Source organism: Canis lupus, chromosome 25 (assembly GCF_048164855.1).
Source record: "Canis lupus baileyi chromosome 25, mCanLup2.hap1, whole genome shotgun sequence".
NCBI lineage: Eukaryota > Metazoa > Chordata > Mammalia > Carnivora > Canidae > Canis > Canis lupus.
The window spans coordinates 41546120-41561998 of NC_132862.1; the positions used below are offsets into that span (position 1 = coordinate 41546120).

A 15879-nucleotide genomic window follows, 5' to 3' on the forward strand; every position below is an offset into this window, starting at 1 on the left:
GGCATCAGGCATTAGTCATGGTCACACTTGGTGGGAGTTAGTGTCACGCCTTACTGAGGGCTCACCCTCTCTCTGTCTCACTGGGCCTCGCTGGCCAGCCAGGCAGGATACCAAAGCCTGGAAATGGTGTGGGAAGGGCCTCTAAGTCCCAAAGGATGGGTGGGCTCTGTTTGTCGAGCAGGTCCAAGGTGGGGAAAATATCTACATCCCAGGTGCATATTGGGCCTCACATGTCCTTCTTTCCGGCCTGGCAGGACACAGAGAGATTTCAGGCCCACAGTCAGGAGCTGGAGAAGAAATTATTGTCGAAGGAGCAGGAGCTGGAGCAACTTATCCAGAAGCAGAAGAGGGTATGCTTTCATTGTGACCTTAAAGCACCTGGCTCTTCACTCCATCCTCTCCTGGCTCTTGCCCGGGAAAGGTTTGCATCCTTTTTTTGTGGCTGTTCCCATCAGCCCACAGGATGGATGCAGACACCAGATATTCCTCTGATGGACCTGAGCCCCTGGGAGTCAGTCTGGGTGGTGCATCATATAGGGCAGTGTCCATCCACCATGGCTGGTCAATGAACCCAGGAAGACTGATCACTTAGGCAAACTTGACTCTCACAGCTTCCTCACTAAAGCAAGGGCCTGTCGGGGACAGAGGCCCGGGTGCCACTTGGCCTCTCGTTTTGTTTTGTCTGGCGCTGGAAGGAATCTAGACCTGAATAGACCCAGACACGTTGCTTCCATTTGAATAGAGAGGCTATTTTTAACAACACATTAAAATATGTTCAAAGCTGCCCCATGCTGAAGCTAGAGACTGTCCCCTCGGCTGCTACCCGACTTATGGATTTTGACTTCTTCCTTCTGCGAGCAAGATGATTTCAACTCCAGAAACTGCCAGCTGCCTTGCCATTCCCCTTCCACAGCCATACCTTCTCCTACCTTTCTTCTCATCACTATTATGCATTAAATTCTTACAAATTAGACTTATCCCTCAAATGAATGATTGCCACTCGATTTAATTACTACATGCTTGCCTGATTACACAGGAGCCTCTTGAGAATCACACAAAATTCCTTGTTGCTGCTTCCTCCGCCTCTTACTGGCCACATTCATTAAACTAAATTTATTATGATATATTTGCTTTGGTTTGAGTCCTCCTCTGGTGAGAGGGTTGGAAGCTCTGCAAAGCAGAACCAAACCACCAGCCAAGAAAAGCTGCACTTATGCAAATGCAGGTTTTTTAGTTGCTTTAGGGATATGAAAAAAGGTATATGTTTGGTTTGACCTGTTTTAGCTATTTCTTAAGAATTTCCAGGGTTTCTGGACACCATACAAAGTTTCTCTAGCTTAAAGGAAGTGGACTTATTTAGCTGAGTGAAGAAAAAAGGGAATAAATAGATTAACTGTCAGCATTTAAAACTGAGAAGGATGGTTCTATGAAGAATGCCACTTAGCTGCTTTCCGTGTCCATTAGGGCTGAGGGAGACAATTGGCTGAAAAGACAAGAGGATTTAGGGTGTCTCTTTTATTTTTAATTTTTAATTTTTTTCATTTGTTTTTATTTAAGTTCTATTTGCCAACATATAGTATAACACCCAGTGCTCATCCTGTCAAGTGCCCTCCTTAGTGCCTGTTACCCAGTTACCGCAACCCCCTGCCCATCTCCCCTTCTGCAACCCATTGCTTGTTTCCCAGAGTTAGGAGTCTCTCATGGTTTGTCTCCCTCTCTAAATTTTCCCTGTTCAGTTTCCCTTCTTTCCCCTATAATCCCTTTCACTATTTCTTATATTACCCCTATGAATGAAACCATATGGTGATTGTCCTTCTCTGATTGACTTACTTCACTCAGCATAATACCCTCCTCCAGTTCTATCCATGTTGAAGCAAATGGTGGGTATTTGTCCTTTCTAATGGCTGAGTAATATTCCATTGTATACATAAACCACATCTTCTTTATCCATTCATCTGTCGATGGACACTGAGGCTCCTTCCACGGTTAGACTATTGTGGACATTGCTGATATGAACATTGCGGTGCAGGTGTCCCAGCATTTCACTACATCTGCACCTTTGGGGTAAATACCCAGTAGTGCAATTGCTGAGTTGTAGCTTTTGAGACCATGGATGAGATGATAATGATCAGCATAATCATCCCTGGGATGGGGGACACAGATGGCTCGTTCACCTTCCTTCCCTAGCTGTCTTTGAATGGTGCTGCTCCCTCCAGACTGTTCAGGAGCCCTGTGGAGACAGGGGAGAAATGAGATATGCTCTGAAAGTTCCTCCCTGCCTCCAAAAGGGCATCCCTGTGAATTAAGGAGCAGGACAAAGCCTATTGAGGCTCAGGGACAGCGAGGGCTGGCAGCAAGGGCCTCCCACCCACCAAGTGGAGAAAGTGAGGGGAAGTTGCGGGGCACAGGCCAGACTAGATGATGGTTGTTTATCATTCCTTTCTGCTCCCCCACTCTCCTTTCCAGCTGGAAGGCCAGTGCACCATGCTGCAAAATGATGAGCATGAAACCAAGGCTGAGAATACCAAGCTGAAAGTCACAAACCAGGAGCTGGCTCTGGAGCTGGAGCGGACCTCCCGGGAGCTACAGGATGCCCAGCAGCAGCTGGAAAGCCTCCAACAAGAGGCCTGCCAACTCCACCAGGAGAAGGAGATGTGAGTAGGCCTTCAAGAGCTCCTGTCACTGCTGGCCAGCCCCACCCCTTCCTGTGAGCGAGCTGTCTCCTCTCTTGGAGACCCTGTTGCCTTGCTTATCATGTGGGGCTTGCGGGCTCCTTGCTCCCTGAAAACCTCTTCTGGGATCCTGAGGCCATTAGGCAGACCAGTACTGTGGCAAGCATAATCTAGGATTCATAGGAAATCTAGAACCCTATTCTTGGAAAATGTATTATGTAATTAGAAGGACGCATTATTCAACCAACAAATATAAGGCAGTAATTGAGAAAAGACTGAGTGAGCAGATGGACCATAAGTGACTATCAGAGTTTTTTTTTTTTTTTTAAGATTTATTTATTTATGTGAGAGACAGAGAAAGCATGTACACATGAGCAGGGGGAGCAGGGGGAGGAGCATAGGGAGAGGGAGAAGCAGGCTCCCCACTGAGCACAGAGCCCATTGCGGGGCTTGATCCCAGGAACCCGAGATCACAGCCTGAGCTAAAACCAAGAGTCAGTCAGTCAACTGACTGAGCCACCCAGGCACCCCTTTTTATTTTATTTTTAAAAACTTAAAAAAAAGTATTTGAGAGAGAGAGAGAGGTAACTGTCCTGTTTGAGAGACCAGGGAGACTCAGGACAAGAGTGAAGCAGGTAGGCTCCTGAGGGTCAGCATAGAATCTGATGGAGTGTTGGGACGCCCAGGCGGCTCAGTGGTTGAGCATCTGCCTTCGGCTCAGGGCATGATCTCGGGGTCTGGGATCGAGTCCTGCATCGGGCTGCCCGCATGGAGCCTGCCTCTCCCTCTGCCTGTGTCTCTGCCTCTGCCTCTCTGTGTCTCTCATGAGTAAATAAACATAAAATATTTTTAAAAAAGGAAAAAAAAGAATCTGATGGAGCATGTGACAGTGCCCTGGAATCTTCACTCCAGTCTGCCCACTTTCTCCTTTGGGTGGGCCCAGTGCAGGGAAGCCCGCATCTCTCAGGGCCCAATTTGTCCGTGAGCTGCTTTTGGCCTGCACGTGTGAGGCAGGATCAAGGGCTAGGTCAGTGTGCTGAGCCTGAGGAATTCCTGGGGACCAGACATTCATCTCATCTTGGGAGCATCAGGTTCTGAGAGCAAATGCACTCCCTGGCAGGCCCAGGACAAGGACCTCACTTGTTTATTTGTTCACACATTTACCTGAATATTCGTTTACTTAGTCACTTGTCAGACATACATTGAACACTGCTCTGCACTGATTACTATGTTATGCATTCAGTGTATCACCCCTATGTCCATAATTTGACATTATTCCCTACGAACTTGATAGCATCCTGATGGGGCAGGTACCATTATTATGCACTCTCTGGAAGAGGAAACTGAGGGTCAGGGGTTTTAAGTAACTGTCACATGATGCTCAGTGCTAGACACATCCGGCTGACTCTCCACAGTGAGTAATGAGCCAGCTAGACAGTAGGACTAACCATCGTTCATTCCTTATTTGCTCATGCTCTCATTCATTCATGCTGCAGGAGGTCACGCGTGCCTAGCCCTGTGCCAGGTATTAGAGAGAGTCTGATTTCAGAGGGCAGCACTACATAGCAGTGCTTGAGTTTTACATACGTTAACTCTTCCCTTGTTCAGAAGGGAAAGCCGTCCCTCCGTCTGACTGCTGACAATATTTGGGTCCATCGGCTTAAATCATTGTTCTGCTGTCTGTTCTGTATGTGCTGTGCTGTACTGCTTGAGACTGATTGGCCAGGGGCAAGAGGAGGACGAAGGAAATGTGTTTGCATGTGGAGTTTTACCCTAGTAAGATTTCTCTAGTTAAGAAAAACAAAAAACAAAAAACAAAACCCTTGTATTCCCTAGTAGCTGACTTAAAGCAAAACAAATCCCTTCACTCCAATTCTTGGATGACCAGTGGCAGGACAGCGTATTTCATGTCAACAAGCAAAATCGGTTCGCCTCATTGAGAGCAGGCCAACAAGGCAAAGGCATTTAACATTACCAACAGAATTAAGGATTCAGGCTCTTAAAATTCAATCAAGTTCTAAAACAACAAACATCTGAAGGCACAAGCATTAGAACAGCAAATGGAAATAAACACCCAGTGCTGGGGTATCACATCACAGCATGAGGATAAGAATCTTTCTGAAGTCTTATCTTAATTAACCGAGCCAAAGACACAATCTCTGGAGGCTGGGAATTGGAAAAGAGGGTTGGGAGGGAGAGATAAATGATTTCAGAACCTCCACGACCTGCTTTCAAAAGGCGTGCAGTGTCTCCTGCAGTCCGAAAGCATGCCTGGAGCCCAGGAGAGAGTGTCCTGTCCAGGGAGGTCAGGAGACAAGGGCAGTGAAAGCCTCAGAACAAAGCCTTGTTCTCTGTAGAACGAATCCCAGACCAACAATACTGATAGAACCCAAGTGCCCTAATCCACCCCTTTCTTTTACAAACTAGGAAACTGAGGCTCGGTGAGCTGCAGCAGCAGACCCAAAGCCACACAGCTAGTTAATGTCAGAAAATAGGGACAGAACCTAGTTCTCCCAATAGCATGTGCTCCTTCCCACATCTTGCTGCCTGATGTTGCACCGGAGCAGCTGGGAAGGGAGAGGATGCAATTGGGAGATAAAAAGACTTAGTCATTTATCAGCTAGAATTCTGAATGGGCAGAATTAATTTTTCTTTTCTCTGAAGATGCTCAAGAAAGGAGAACTTGATTTTAAAATAAGATAAAGAGAGAACAATCAGACAGGAGAGATAATATAAAGATGAAGGTCAGCTGAAAAACCGTACCTCTTTTTATCTTGTTAATTAATTTTTATGTGGGGGTAGGTAGTTTATGACAAGGCACGAAGGGATGTACACTCAAAAAGAGGCCTGCGTGCCCCCTGCCCCTCCCATGACTCCAGGCCTGTTATCATGCAGAGGTCATCAGTCCTGGGTTCTTGTGGATCCTTCCAGAATGTTCTATGCAAATACAAGCACACACACACACACACACACACACACAACCTTCATTTACAAAATGGTAGCATGATGTTCTGCATTAGCCTGCACTTTCACTTGACAATATATTTTGGAGATGCTCCCTATCTCATCCCCCTCCAGAAGACAAAGCCAACAGCATTTCTTTAAAGACAACCATAAACCGCTCAGCAGTCACTCCTATGAAAAATACCAAGTTCTTTCCCTTTTTGGTCCACACATTACCAGGTATAAACCTGTATGATGTCTAGTTAGAAGGTCATTTGGTCCAATATCCAAGTGTCATTTTGTTTTTCAGGAATGTCTTTGTTTTTGTTAACACATGAAAAGTCTGAATATGTGTGTATATCTAAACGGATGTATGTATTTGTATTTAGACAAATAGGTAGACATGCATTCCCATAGATATGTAGCATACATGTGTAAGTGAGTGAGTGAGTGTGTGTGTGTGTGTGTGTGTATGTGTGTGGCTTCCAAGGCCAACTGGTGCTATGTGCACAGGACAAACACCTGGAATGCTTCGTTTCTTAGAAATTGGCTCGTAAATCAAACATTCTGCGAGAACACAGACCTCAGATTTCCAAGGAGAGGTTTTCCTCAGCAGGGGCAAAGCCATCTGCCTCTGGTTGAGGATCAGAACGCAGGGCTGGGACGGAGGAACCACAAAGCCATCTGGCTCCCCGGGCACAGCGGCAGCACAGGCAGCCGCGCTCACGTACTGCTAATCACAGCAGAATCCGACACAGGGATTTGGGGACCCGGTTTGGATAATGGAAAATACATTGTTTTCCCTCAAGTTGAAATTAAATATAATTGGTAATAAAATGTTAGGAATTTGAAGCTCTGCAGGAGCTAGAGAACTTTTGTTGCTTAATTAGGATTGTCTGAGGTGAACTTAGAATTTGATTCAGGCTGTTATTGTTGTAGATTGACTTTATAATTATTCTATAAAGGGGGAAAGACCACACAGATACCTTTTAAGGAATCTGATTATGGTGGGTTTGGCCCGAGTCTGGATGGATTAAGCAAACAGGTGCTGTTTTTGCCAGCTCAGTAAATCGCATTGAGGGGGCAGCGGCAGAGGGGTGACTGTCCTTGCCCAGCCCGGGTGTGTGCACAATCCAGGTAGCTGGACAGCCTAGGGAAATGGACGTTTGTGAGGCTGGAAGATGCTCCCTATACTAGAAGCTCTGCTGTGGTTTGGAAATGTGGAACTTCAGGCCTTTTGCAGTAAGCTTAGGGGTGATTTAATCATTTCTAAACCATGGTGCAAAGCACAGAGGGAAGGAGGAAGGCAAAGTTGTGAAGTTCAACGAGGCTTATCCTCCAATGTCATCCAGTTCTGCTTTCCTTTTTTCTTTTTTTCTCCTCCACTCACCCCTTCCTTCCTCTCTTCCTTCCTCCATCCCCACCTTCCTTCTTTCCTCCCCCACTCTCCTTTTGTTTCTTACTGGTATTTATTGACTCTGTCTTTATGCTGGGTGGGCCCTTGGTAGCCTATAGAGATACAAACAAACCAGAGCATACAGGGGCACCTTGGTGGCTCAGCAGCTAAGCCGCTGCCTTTGGCTCAGGTCATGATCCCGGAGTCCTGGGATCAAGTCCTGCATTGGGCTTCTGCTCTTCAGGGAGCCTGCTTCTCCCTCTGCCCGCTGCCCCCACCCCCATAAGTAAATAAAATCTTAAAACAAAACAAAACAAAAAAAAAAAAACAGACCAAACCAGAGCAGCTTCTGCTCACCCTCTAAGTTACTCTCCAGACACCCCACCTAGCTCTGAGCTTCACCCTCCCCTTCCTCAAAACTCCTGATATGATTGACATGCTCATGCTATGATATAAGCATCTGATTATAATTGATACATTTAATCTCTGCTTTGTAGCTAGAGATGAGAAATCCTAAGTTAAAGAAATGAATGGCCAACAGTGGAAACTCCAAAGATCTAGGAACAGATTGGAGGCTTATAGAGGAAGATAGGGAAGGGGAAAGGATTCTTCTGGAGCTCCTGGAAACAAATGAAATCAGCGTCAGGGGAAAAAAAAAATACAAGTTCTGTTCTCACCCTCAAGATTGGGCTGGAGAAGAATATTGGTTCTAATTCTCTGAATTCTGGGTAGGATGGGACCAACTAGAGCCCGGGCAGGCAGTGCAGTTATTATGGAGCCCTTTCATGAGTTTGGGAGTTGGAGGTCCTAATTTAGATTAGAACCCTGGCTCAGTCATGGATTGTCTGTGTGACGCGGGGAAAGTTACTGACTCTTTGACTATCTCTGTCTATGAAATGATAGGGGATCATTTGGATCCCCATTGGAAGGGGTCATTTCACCTTCCAAATAGGGAGTGCGTGCTGATTAAGTGAGTTCATGGCTGAAAGCACCTGCACATAGCAGGTGCTCCCCAGAGGAGGCATATTCCTCTAAACCCTCTCCTGTCCCCAGTGTGGGGTACTGCCTGCAGGGTTCCAGGGTGAGGGTCCAAGGCATCTAACTTCAGCACAACCCCTCACACCACACCGTGGTAGCTTACACCCCTAGAATGCAAGCTCATCAATGCTGTGTTTGCCTCTTCCTCAGGGAAGTGTACCGCGTGACAGAGAGCCTGCAGCGTGAGAAGTCGGGACTCCTGAAGCAGCTGGATTTCCTGAGGTGCGTGAGCACTGGTGTGTTCCCAGATCACATCCCAGGTGCCTTGGGTGGGAAGGGCCAATCTGAGAGTCTTCCCTGCCTACGTTCTGGGCAGTCGTAGCCGCTGGCAGAGTGCCCTCATTCGCCCGATCCCCAGCGTATCGTGTGTGGTCCATTCACACACACTCACATCCCTCTCCAGTCTGTGCCTCTGCAGGCAGCTCGGCCTTGTTCTTGGTGGCTCTCTCACAGCACCTTCTGTGGTACTTGCTCCCATAGGAGGGAACTGAATTTTATATAGCACCCTTTCATCTTCAACAAAACTAAGGAGAGGAGGGCAGTTGCTGATGGAGGAATTAACAGAGGAGGAAATTGATAGCAGAGAAATGAAGCAATTTACCAAAAGAGACACAGCTACTCACTGCGGGAGCCAGAATTGAGATCCATATCTGGCTGATTCTCTGGGTTCTTCCATATTCTCTTAATGTCTGTTGAGTGAGAAAATGAATCATGAATAGAGCACAAACAGAACAAAGGAATTTAGAGTCTCCTCAGCTTGCTAAAACTCACTGGAAATTCGAAGTTCATTGGTCTGGGATGTGCTCACCCCAAACCCCAAACCAAACTGGTATGTGGAAAGATGAGATTTTTCACTTTTGCCTGTGAGGTTTCCAGGTTGCAATATGTTCTGTCTGCCAGACACCTCTTGGGCATGGTGATGAGGCACGGGGACTTTGGGTTCTGATTTTTATTTTTCATTTATTTATTTTTTGAGGATTTATTTATTTATTTGGCAGAGAGAGAGAGAGAGAGAGAGAGAGCACAAGCAGGGGGAGCGGCAGAGGGAGAGGGAGAAGCAGGCTCCCTGCTCAGCGGGGCTCTATCCCAGGACCCTGCGATCATGACCTGAGCCGAAGGCCAGTGCTTAATCTGCTGAGCCACCCAGGCACCCTGGGTTCTGATTTTTAAAGTGCAGTGAGTGGACTTAAATCAGGGACACTCTGACTTGTTTTTAGTATTTATTTGTTTGTTCATTTATTTATTTAGAGGTTGAGTGGGGGAGGGGCAAAGGAAGAGAGAGAATCCTCAAGCAGTCTCTGCACTGAGCACGGAGCCTACGTGGGGCTCAGTCTCAGGACCCTGAGATTATGATCTGAGCCGAACTCCAGAGTCACATACTTAACCAACTGAGCCACCCAGGCGCCCCGGTTCTTATTTTGTTTTATTTGAAAGCAAGGTGAGGTTACCGTGTCTGGCATCTGTGATGCTACCCAATTGAAAAGTGCTCCCAGCTGAATGCATTTCAGACTTACTTCACTCAATACATGATTCAAACGGGGCTGCCCAGGCTGGGGGGATGGAATGGGGTTTGGATGTAGCCAAGTTCTAATCCATTTGAGAGCCAATCTTGATTCTTAGGAAGGCTTTGGTGGAAGGAAGAGAACAAGGACACGTTTTGGAGGGTTCCCCCCCCCCCTTTTTTCTATTGTACTTAGAAGAAAAGGACAGATTGAAAGCGAATGAGCAGAAGAGAATGACAAGGCAGCTTTCTGCATATGGATCTTTTTGACAGAGACTAGCATCTGTGCAGAATCACATGCCTGAAGCCTTTCTGTGCTATTGCTCGCTTACAAGCTTCGAGTCTCCAGCCAGTGGCAGCCCAGATACAACGGAGAAGGCCCCCGTGGCAGATTTTTCCTCCACAGTGAAATCACCGGGTAGTGACAGAGAGCATGGGGAAACTGAGTCAAGGAGAGAGCAAATGCTGGGCAAGGGCTAGCATGAATGTGGAGTTGAGATTGAGGGGAGGAAGCAGGTGGAATCAGGACAGTGGCTGGGATGTGACGGGCTGAGGAAGGGGCAAATGGAAACAATTTCAGGACACTTAGGAACATGTGCTTTGGAACCTAGCACTGCCTCTTATGACCTTCTGCGACCTTGGGCAATTTTCTTGGGAGTGTTAATTTTCTCATACCTGCCTCCCAGGCTTCTTTTGAGAATCAGATGATGTGTATGAGTGACTATATGCACGGAGATGGCTGCACGAAGCAGGAGACAGCACAGCATACTCCCTGATAGAGACGGGGCTTCCCAGAGCCCTTGAGCCTTCACCCAGGTGCAAGGCTGCTAGCCTGCTTACAGAACCAGGGGTGCCCTGGAAGGAGACAGGCAGAACCGCCACGTGAGCACATCTCCCATGCCCATCCGCATCCACCTCTTGCCTTCTCCAGCGTGGTGGATCATTGCCCCCTACAGCTGGCTCCCAGCTGTGCACTGGAATATCTCACCTTTGTCGAGGACTATTCCAGCATGCATTCTCTCTCCTCCATGGTCAGTTGTGTCCCTTTGACATCTCTTACCTGGTATCTCCTGTCACCACTTCCCCATCCAGCCACTTCTCATCTTTTTAATGGCTTTCAAAAGAATTGCTTATGTTTGCATTCTGTCTCCATTCTTTTCCTCCCTCTTGACGCACTAGTCAGGCTCCTTCTACCTCGATTGCACTGGAAGTGAAACCAGTGACCTCCATGTTGCCTAAAAGAGTGGTCAGTTCTCAGGGCCTCACTCTTGTGTCCAGTAGTGTATTCTTAGCCCAGCATCTGTACTATATAGGGCTCTGTATAAAACGTGAGTCAGATCAGGACACTCTGCTGCCACTGCCCCCCCATGGCCTCATGTCTCATTTGGAGTAAAATCCCAAGTTCCTACAGTGGCCCACAAGACCACGAATGGTCAGGTCTCTACTTGTCCCTCCACCTTTCTCTGATGTCATATCCTAATGGCTCTCCTCTGAGCACTCTTATGCCCTCCCTTCTGCTCCTCACACACATCCAAGAGAGCCTGACTCCAGGCTTTGCCCTTGCTGTCTCCTCTGCCTGTGAAGCTCTTCCAAGCTCAAATACTTGCATCGCTCCCCTCTCCTCCTCAAGCTTCAGATGCTGTCTACCTGAATGCCCTGCTGAAACACCACTGCACCCTCAGACACTCTTTTCCAGTCCCTGGTTTATCTCTCTCAATAGCAGTGACCTCTGCATTAAAGTAAAATTTCCCAAGGACAGGAACTTTTTCTTTTATTTGTTGGTTGTAACCTTGATAGCTAGAACCCTGCTTAGCATGGAATGGGTGCTCAGGAGACAGTTGTTGAGTGAATGCATGCATGCATGAAATAAATGGTCCAGAGAGAGTGCAAGCACCCTATAACAAGTTCACAGGTGCAGCTGGAATTCCTGGTCACCCCCTGATCCTGAAGTGCAGGATCCTGAAAGGCTACTCTGTTTACTCCCTGCCTCCAACTGACTTACAGCTTGACAAACTAACCTCTGTCATAATCCCTAAGGAAAGACATTCTACACTCACTGCGCCTTCCACGTCAAGCTTTTCTCTGCACCTCTCTCACTGGCAAACTGGCTGCTATTGGCTTTATTCACTGCAAACGCCGTGTCTGAATAGATTCCCTTTTTCCATCTGCAGGGAAAGAAACAAGCACCTTCGGGATGAACGGGACATACATTTTCAGGTAATTGCTCTGTGATCCTTTTCCCGACAGCATTTGGGTTCACTGGTAGTCAGAGCCCATGCTGGGACAGGCCCAAGAATGTCCATGACGTCAGGCTCATTTTTTTAATAATAAAAATGCACAGGGTGGCCTACTGAGTAGCAGTGTGTGAATTTTCTATGAAGTAACACACTTTCCTCTTGGCATACAGAGACTAAAATATTTGGGAGGATCACAGATTTCCTGGACATGGAAAGCCAGGAGATGGCACAGTTAAAATGTCATGATCACTTTTAATGAAAATGCTCACAGGTTTTTCTTTTCTTCATTAAAATTTTTATCTCTTGATGAAAATTTTGCATTCTTATACCATCATAGAATGAATTAAAAATGTATATTTCACTATTACCATAGTTGATTTTAAATACATATATTTTACCCTATGGGGACCCCTGCTCCTCTATACCTGAACTTACATACTCTCCCAAATACCACAGAGTGCCATATCAATTTATAATAGGTCTTCACTTTGAGCCACATTGAACAAAATCCAAGATTCCATGCTCTCCTACTCATCCTCCTCTTTAGGTAGGAGTCACTGGATGCTCTGAAGGGAAGGAAAAGGAGGGCAGGACTCACTGATGTAACTTCCTAATCATCAGGATCTAGCACATGGTGAATTTCCCATATGTCCTGGGAAAATCATTAGCTTCCCCAACCATGATCCCAACTCTCACATGAGGAAAGGGAATTCCTATCCTTTTCTCCATATTATAGGGATTTTTGAGAAAAACTCTTGGAAAGAGGAGGGTCATGGTCTCTGGGCTCTGAGCTGGACAGTGGCCTGAATGTGGTCAGCATAAGGTGGGTGGTTTGCTATGAATTAGGTCTGGCCTGGTTTACAACTGCAAATCCCTGGGGGGAACCTTGTTATACCCCTATTTCTTTCCTGTCACTGATTGGCAGCAAACTTCTCTACCGCCCACCTCTATGTACTATCAGAGCAACACTTAAGCCTACACGTTTGTTTGATGATGATAATAGTTATAATTGTTTTAGAAGTAACACTGAATTTATTTTAAAACTTAAAACCAAATGTCACCCTAATTCCTTGGCCTCACTTCCTTTCACCTGCCAAACTCATTTTGCTTTGAAAAGGGAATGGAATTAAGAAGCCTAGTGGGGAATAGAAGAAAGAGGGATAAAATCATGTTCATGCTGGATAATAATTAAAGATTAATTTGGAATCATTATAGCCATACCTTCAGGGGCCCTGGGAGCACTGCAGCCCCTCCTTCTCTCATTAAGAATCACTGGGAATTGTGGGGGATGATTGGTTAATGAAAGATTCTTCCTGTGATCTAACTCCCCCTCATGTCCTGGAAGACATCTGCTGGGGAACATTGTGAGCAGGGCTGCAAGCCCCCACTCACTGCAGGGCACTGGCCTAATCGATCCCCTGAGCTGGTCTCTTTCTCATTTCTGGGGCTTTGGAAATAGAGAGGAGTTGGAGCCAAACCAAGGAGTGTGTTTTAAAGATGCACAGTTGTTTCTGCCCATAAATACTTCCCTATGCATTCCACGTAATCTCTTCTCCTTGTCATCTTGCAAATCGTCAGTACTCCTGTGAAGGGTAACGGGGTGGACTCCAGTCTCTAAACTGTGTATTGAATCATTGCATTGGATTATTGGGTGGGAGATGGAGGGATCCTGAGGAGAAGACATAGCAAAGGGAAAAAGTAAGAGAATGCTCACAAGGAGACCAGCTGGCACCTCCATCTTGGACTTCCTAGCCTCTAGAATGAGATTTTACAACTTTTCATCCGACAAAAAAAAAAGGATCGCCTTGAGCCAGAATATACGTGAGTCCTTCCACTGTGAAAGTTACCATGAACTTGCAAAACAGCTTTCACAGCAGGAGGAGGCAAGAGAACAGGCATGCTGAAATGAGCACTTACTTTTGGCATCGATCAGCTTCTCTCTTGGTGAAATATCAGAAGAAAGTTGCTCCTTTACTTTGGCAACATCCTTTGGATGTAAGAAGTCAAATAAACTTCGTCCAGTCAAGCTAGCCTATTTATAAGGTAGATGTTCATTTAAATTCAGTACCATAATTTTTCTACATTTCTTCATATAAACATATGGTAAATACTGTTAAAAGGGTTTTCTTAAGCTCAAAGATACATCTACCACACTGTGTGACATAAACTTAGTAAAGCTCAGTGATACTTGTAGATAGAAATGCATGCACACAAAACAGATCTGGAAACACACAATGAACCCTTGTTAACATCCCCCAATTCACTTGTTACTTCTAAATCACATTATGATTAAATTTTCTTATTCTTGATAAAGGTAAAGAGATTGTATTTATAAAAAAAAAATGTCCTGGAAAAGGGTGTGGCCACAATGCATCTTCAAGAGATACTCAGGACCCTTCAACTTCTCCTTGACCAACTCATGAGAAAAGTGGCCCACACCCTTTGAGCCATGTCTTCATGGTTGGAACAGAAATACATAGAGAGGAGGTGCAGGAGGGCCTACAGGTACAGGTTGACCAGGTAGTTAATGGCTGCTTCCACCTTGGTGGAATAATTCTGACAATCATGGTTAACTGGTAATAAGGAGCAAAGCTCAAAAAACTTAACTGGTTTCAGAGGCCGAGGATAGCTGAGAAATAGCTCTTATGGCAACTAGAAAAGAGGTTAGAGGGTGGCCAGAGGCTGGAAATAAGGGTGTCCCTGGGTCTGTTCCATCCCAACACTGTTGGAAGCAAGAAGTAGATCAATGGGACTACTAGGCATACTTCAGTAATATTAAGAGAACATTCATTTCAAAAATCAAGTTGCTTAGTAGGGTCACAGGCTATAGGCTCCTGAGGGAGATCTGCAGTATAGACCTTGGGTAGAAACCTGAGTTGGGGATCCCTGGGTGGCTCAGCGGTTTAGCACCTGCCTTCAGCCCCGGGCATGATGCTGGAGTCCCGGGATCAAGTCCCACATCGGGCTCCATGCATGGAGCCTGCTTCCTCCTCTGCCTGTGTCTCTGTCTCTCATCTCTCATGAATAAATAAAATAAAATCTTTAAAAAAAAATTAAAAAAAAGAAATAAAAAGAAACTCTACGGAAGGTGCAAGCACCTCTAGCATAGAGCTTGCCTTTAAAAAAAAAATTTTTTGAAGAAAAACATTTTTTATTTTCGAAACTTTGCCATGAACGTACATACAACACTAAATTAAATTAGATCCCTTCATGAGCTGCCTGTATGTCATGAAGCACATATGAAAAAAACATATGTAAGCTTTAGGGTAAAAGTTAACAAGGAATCAGAGTATCTTCCAAAAAAGGGGGGCAGGGGAACAGTTAAATTAAAAATCATAGCTTTCATTTTATAAAAAATAGTTTGAATAATCTTCTTATAAATGTTTAACGCTTACAAAAGCAGGAAATACATCTAAAATAGTCTTTTTAACACAGATTCATTAGTACATTGTGGTTATGGTCAGAAAACAACTAAAATGGCATTTCAGTAGTCTGCATTCTCTTCTCAGCAAATTCCACATAGAATTTAACCAATTTGCAATTCAAAATAAGATTTAACTGCCAGCAAGGCCAGACTAGTTGTAATTAGTACCTGAATATTAACCTCTGTTCCATTTAATATATTGTACTAAAATTTTAAATACAGCTCAATGATAGTACTGATAACAATACTTGACTGCACGGTTACCACCCATGACTACTGCACTGAAAGCTAAAATATACTTTGGTCAGTAAATTAAAAAAGATATAAATCAAATAATAAGGCCAGAAAACTTGTTTAAGAATCAGTTTCCTGACCTTAAGTAAACTTCAAATACATCGACAAGGCAAGGAAAATATAATTAATTATACAGAGGTCTCTATTTTTTAATCATTTGGCATTTTATATTAACACTTTCCTTGTTTAAAATAGTATTTTATACTCTCATGCACTGATTATCATAGCTGTCTATGTCTATTTTTTTTTTTAAATTATGTAACCCCAAGTACAGTTGAGGGAGGGCTACTAATTTCCAGAACTCTCCCTGCAGAGGAGACCCTGCAAACCAAACAGGCAAATGATTCAAGCCAATAGGGGGCCTCGCGGGAGGA

General features: G+C 45.2%; 1 protein-coding gene across 8 annotated transcripts in view; it reads left to right on the forward strand.

Annotated features, from left to right (window-relative positions):
- The window catches only part of CRACR2A (calcium release activated channel regulator 2A), a 137619-nt gene that overhangs the window by 84827 nt on the left and 36913 nt on the right, over positions 1-15879 (forward strand). For all 8 annotated transcript variants that reach the window (XR_012017816.1, XM_072799331.1, XM_072799329.1 and 5 more), the window contains 4 exons: positions 255-350; positions 2467-2654; positions 8200-8271; positions 11722-11767. Coding sequence is in view for 7 of the 8 variants with exons in the window: in XM_072799331.1 (XP_072655432.1) it covers positions 255-350; positions 2467-2654; positions 8200-8271; positions 11722-11767 (402 nt within the window). In the remaining variant the exon portion in view is untranslated. The remainder of the gene's footprint in view (positions 1-254; positions 351-2466; positions 2655-8199; positions 8272-11721; positions 11768-15879) is intronic.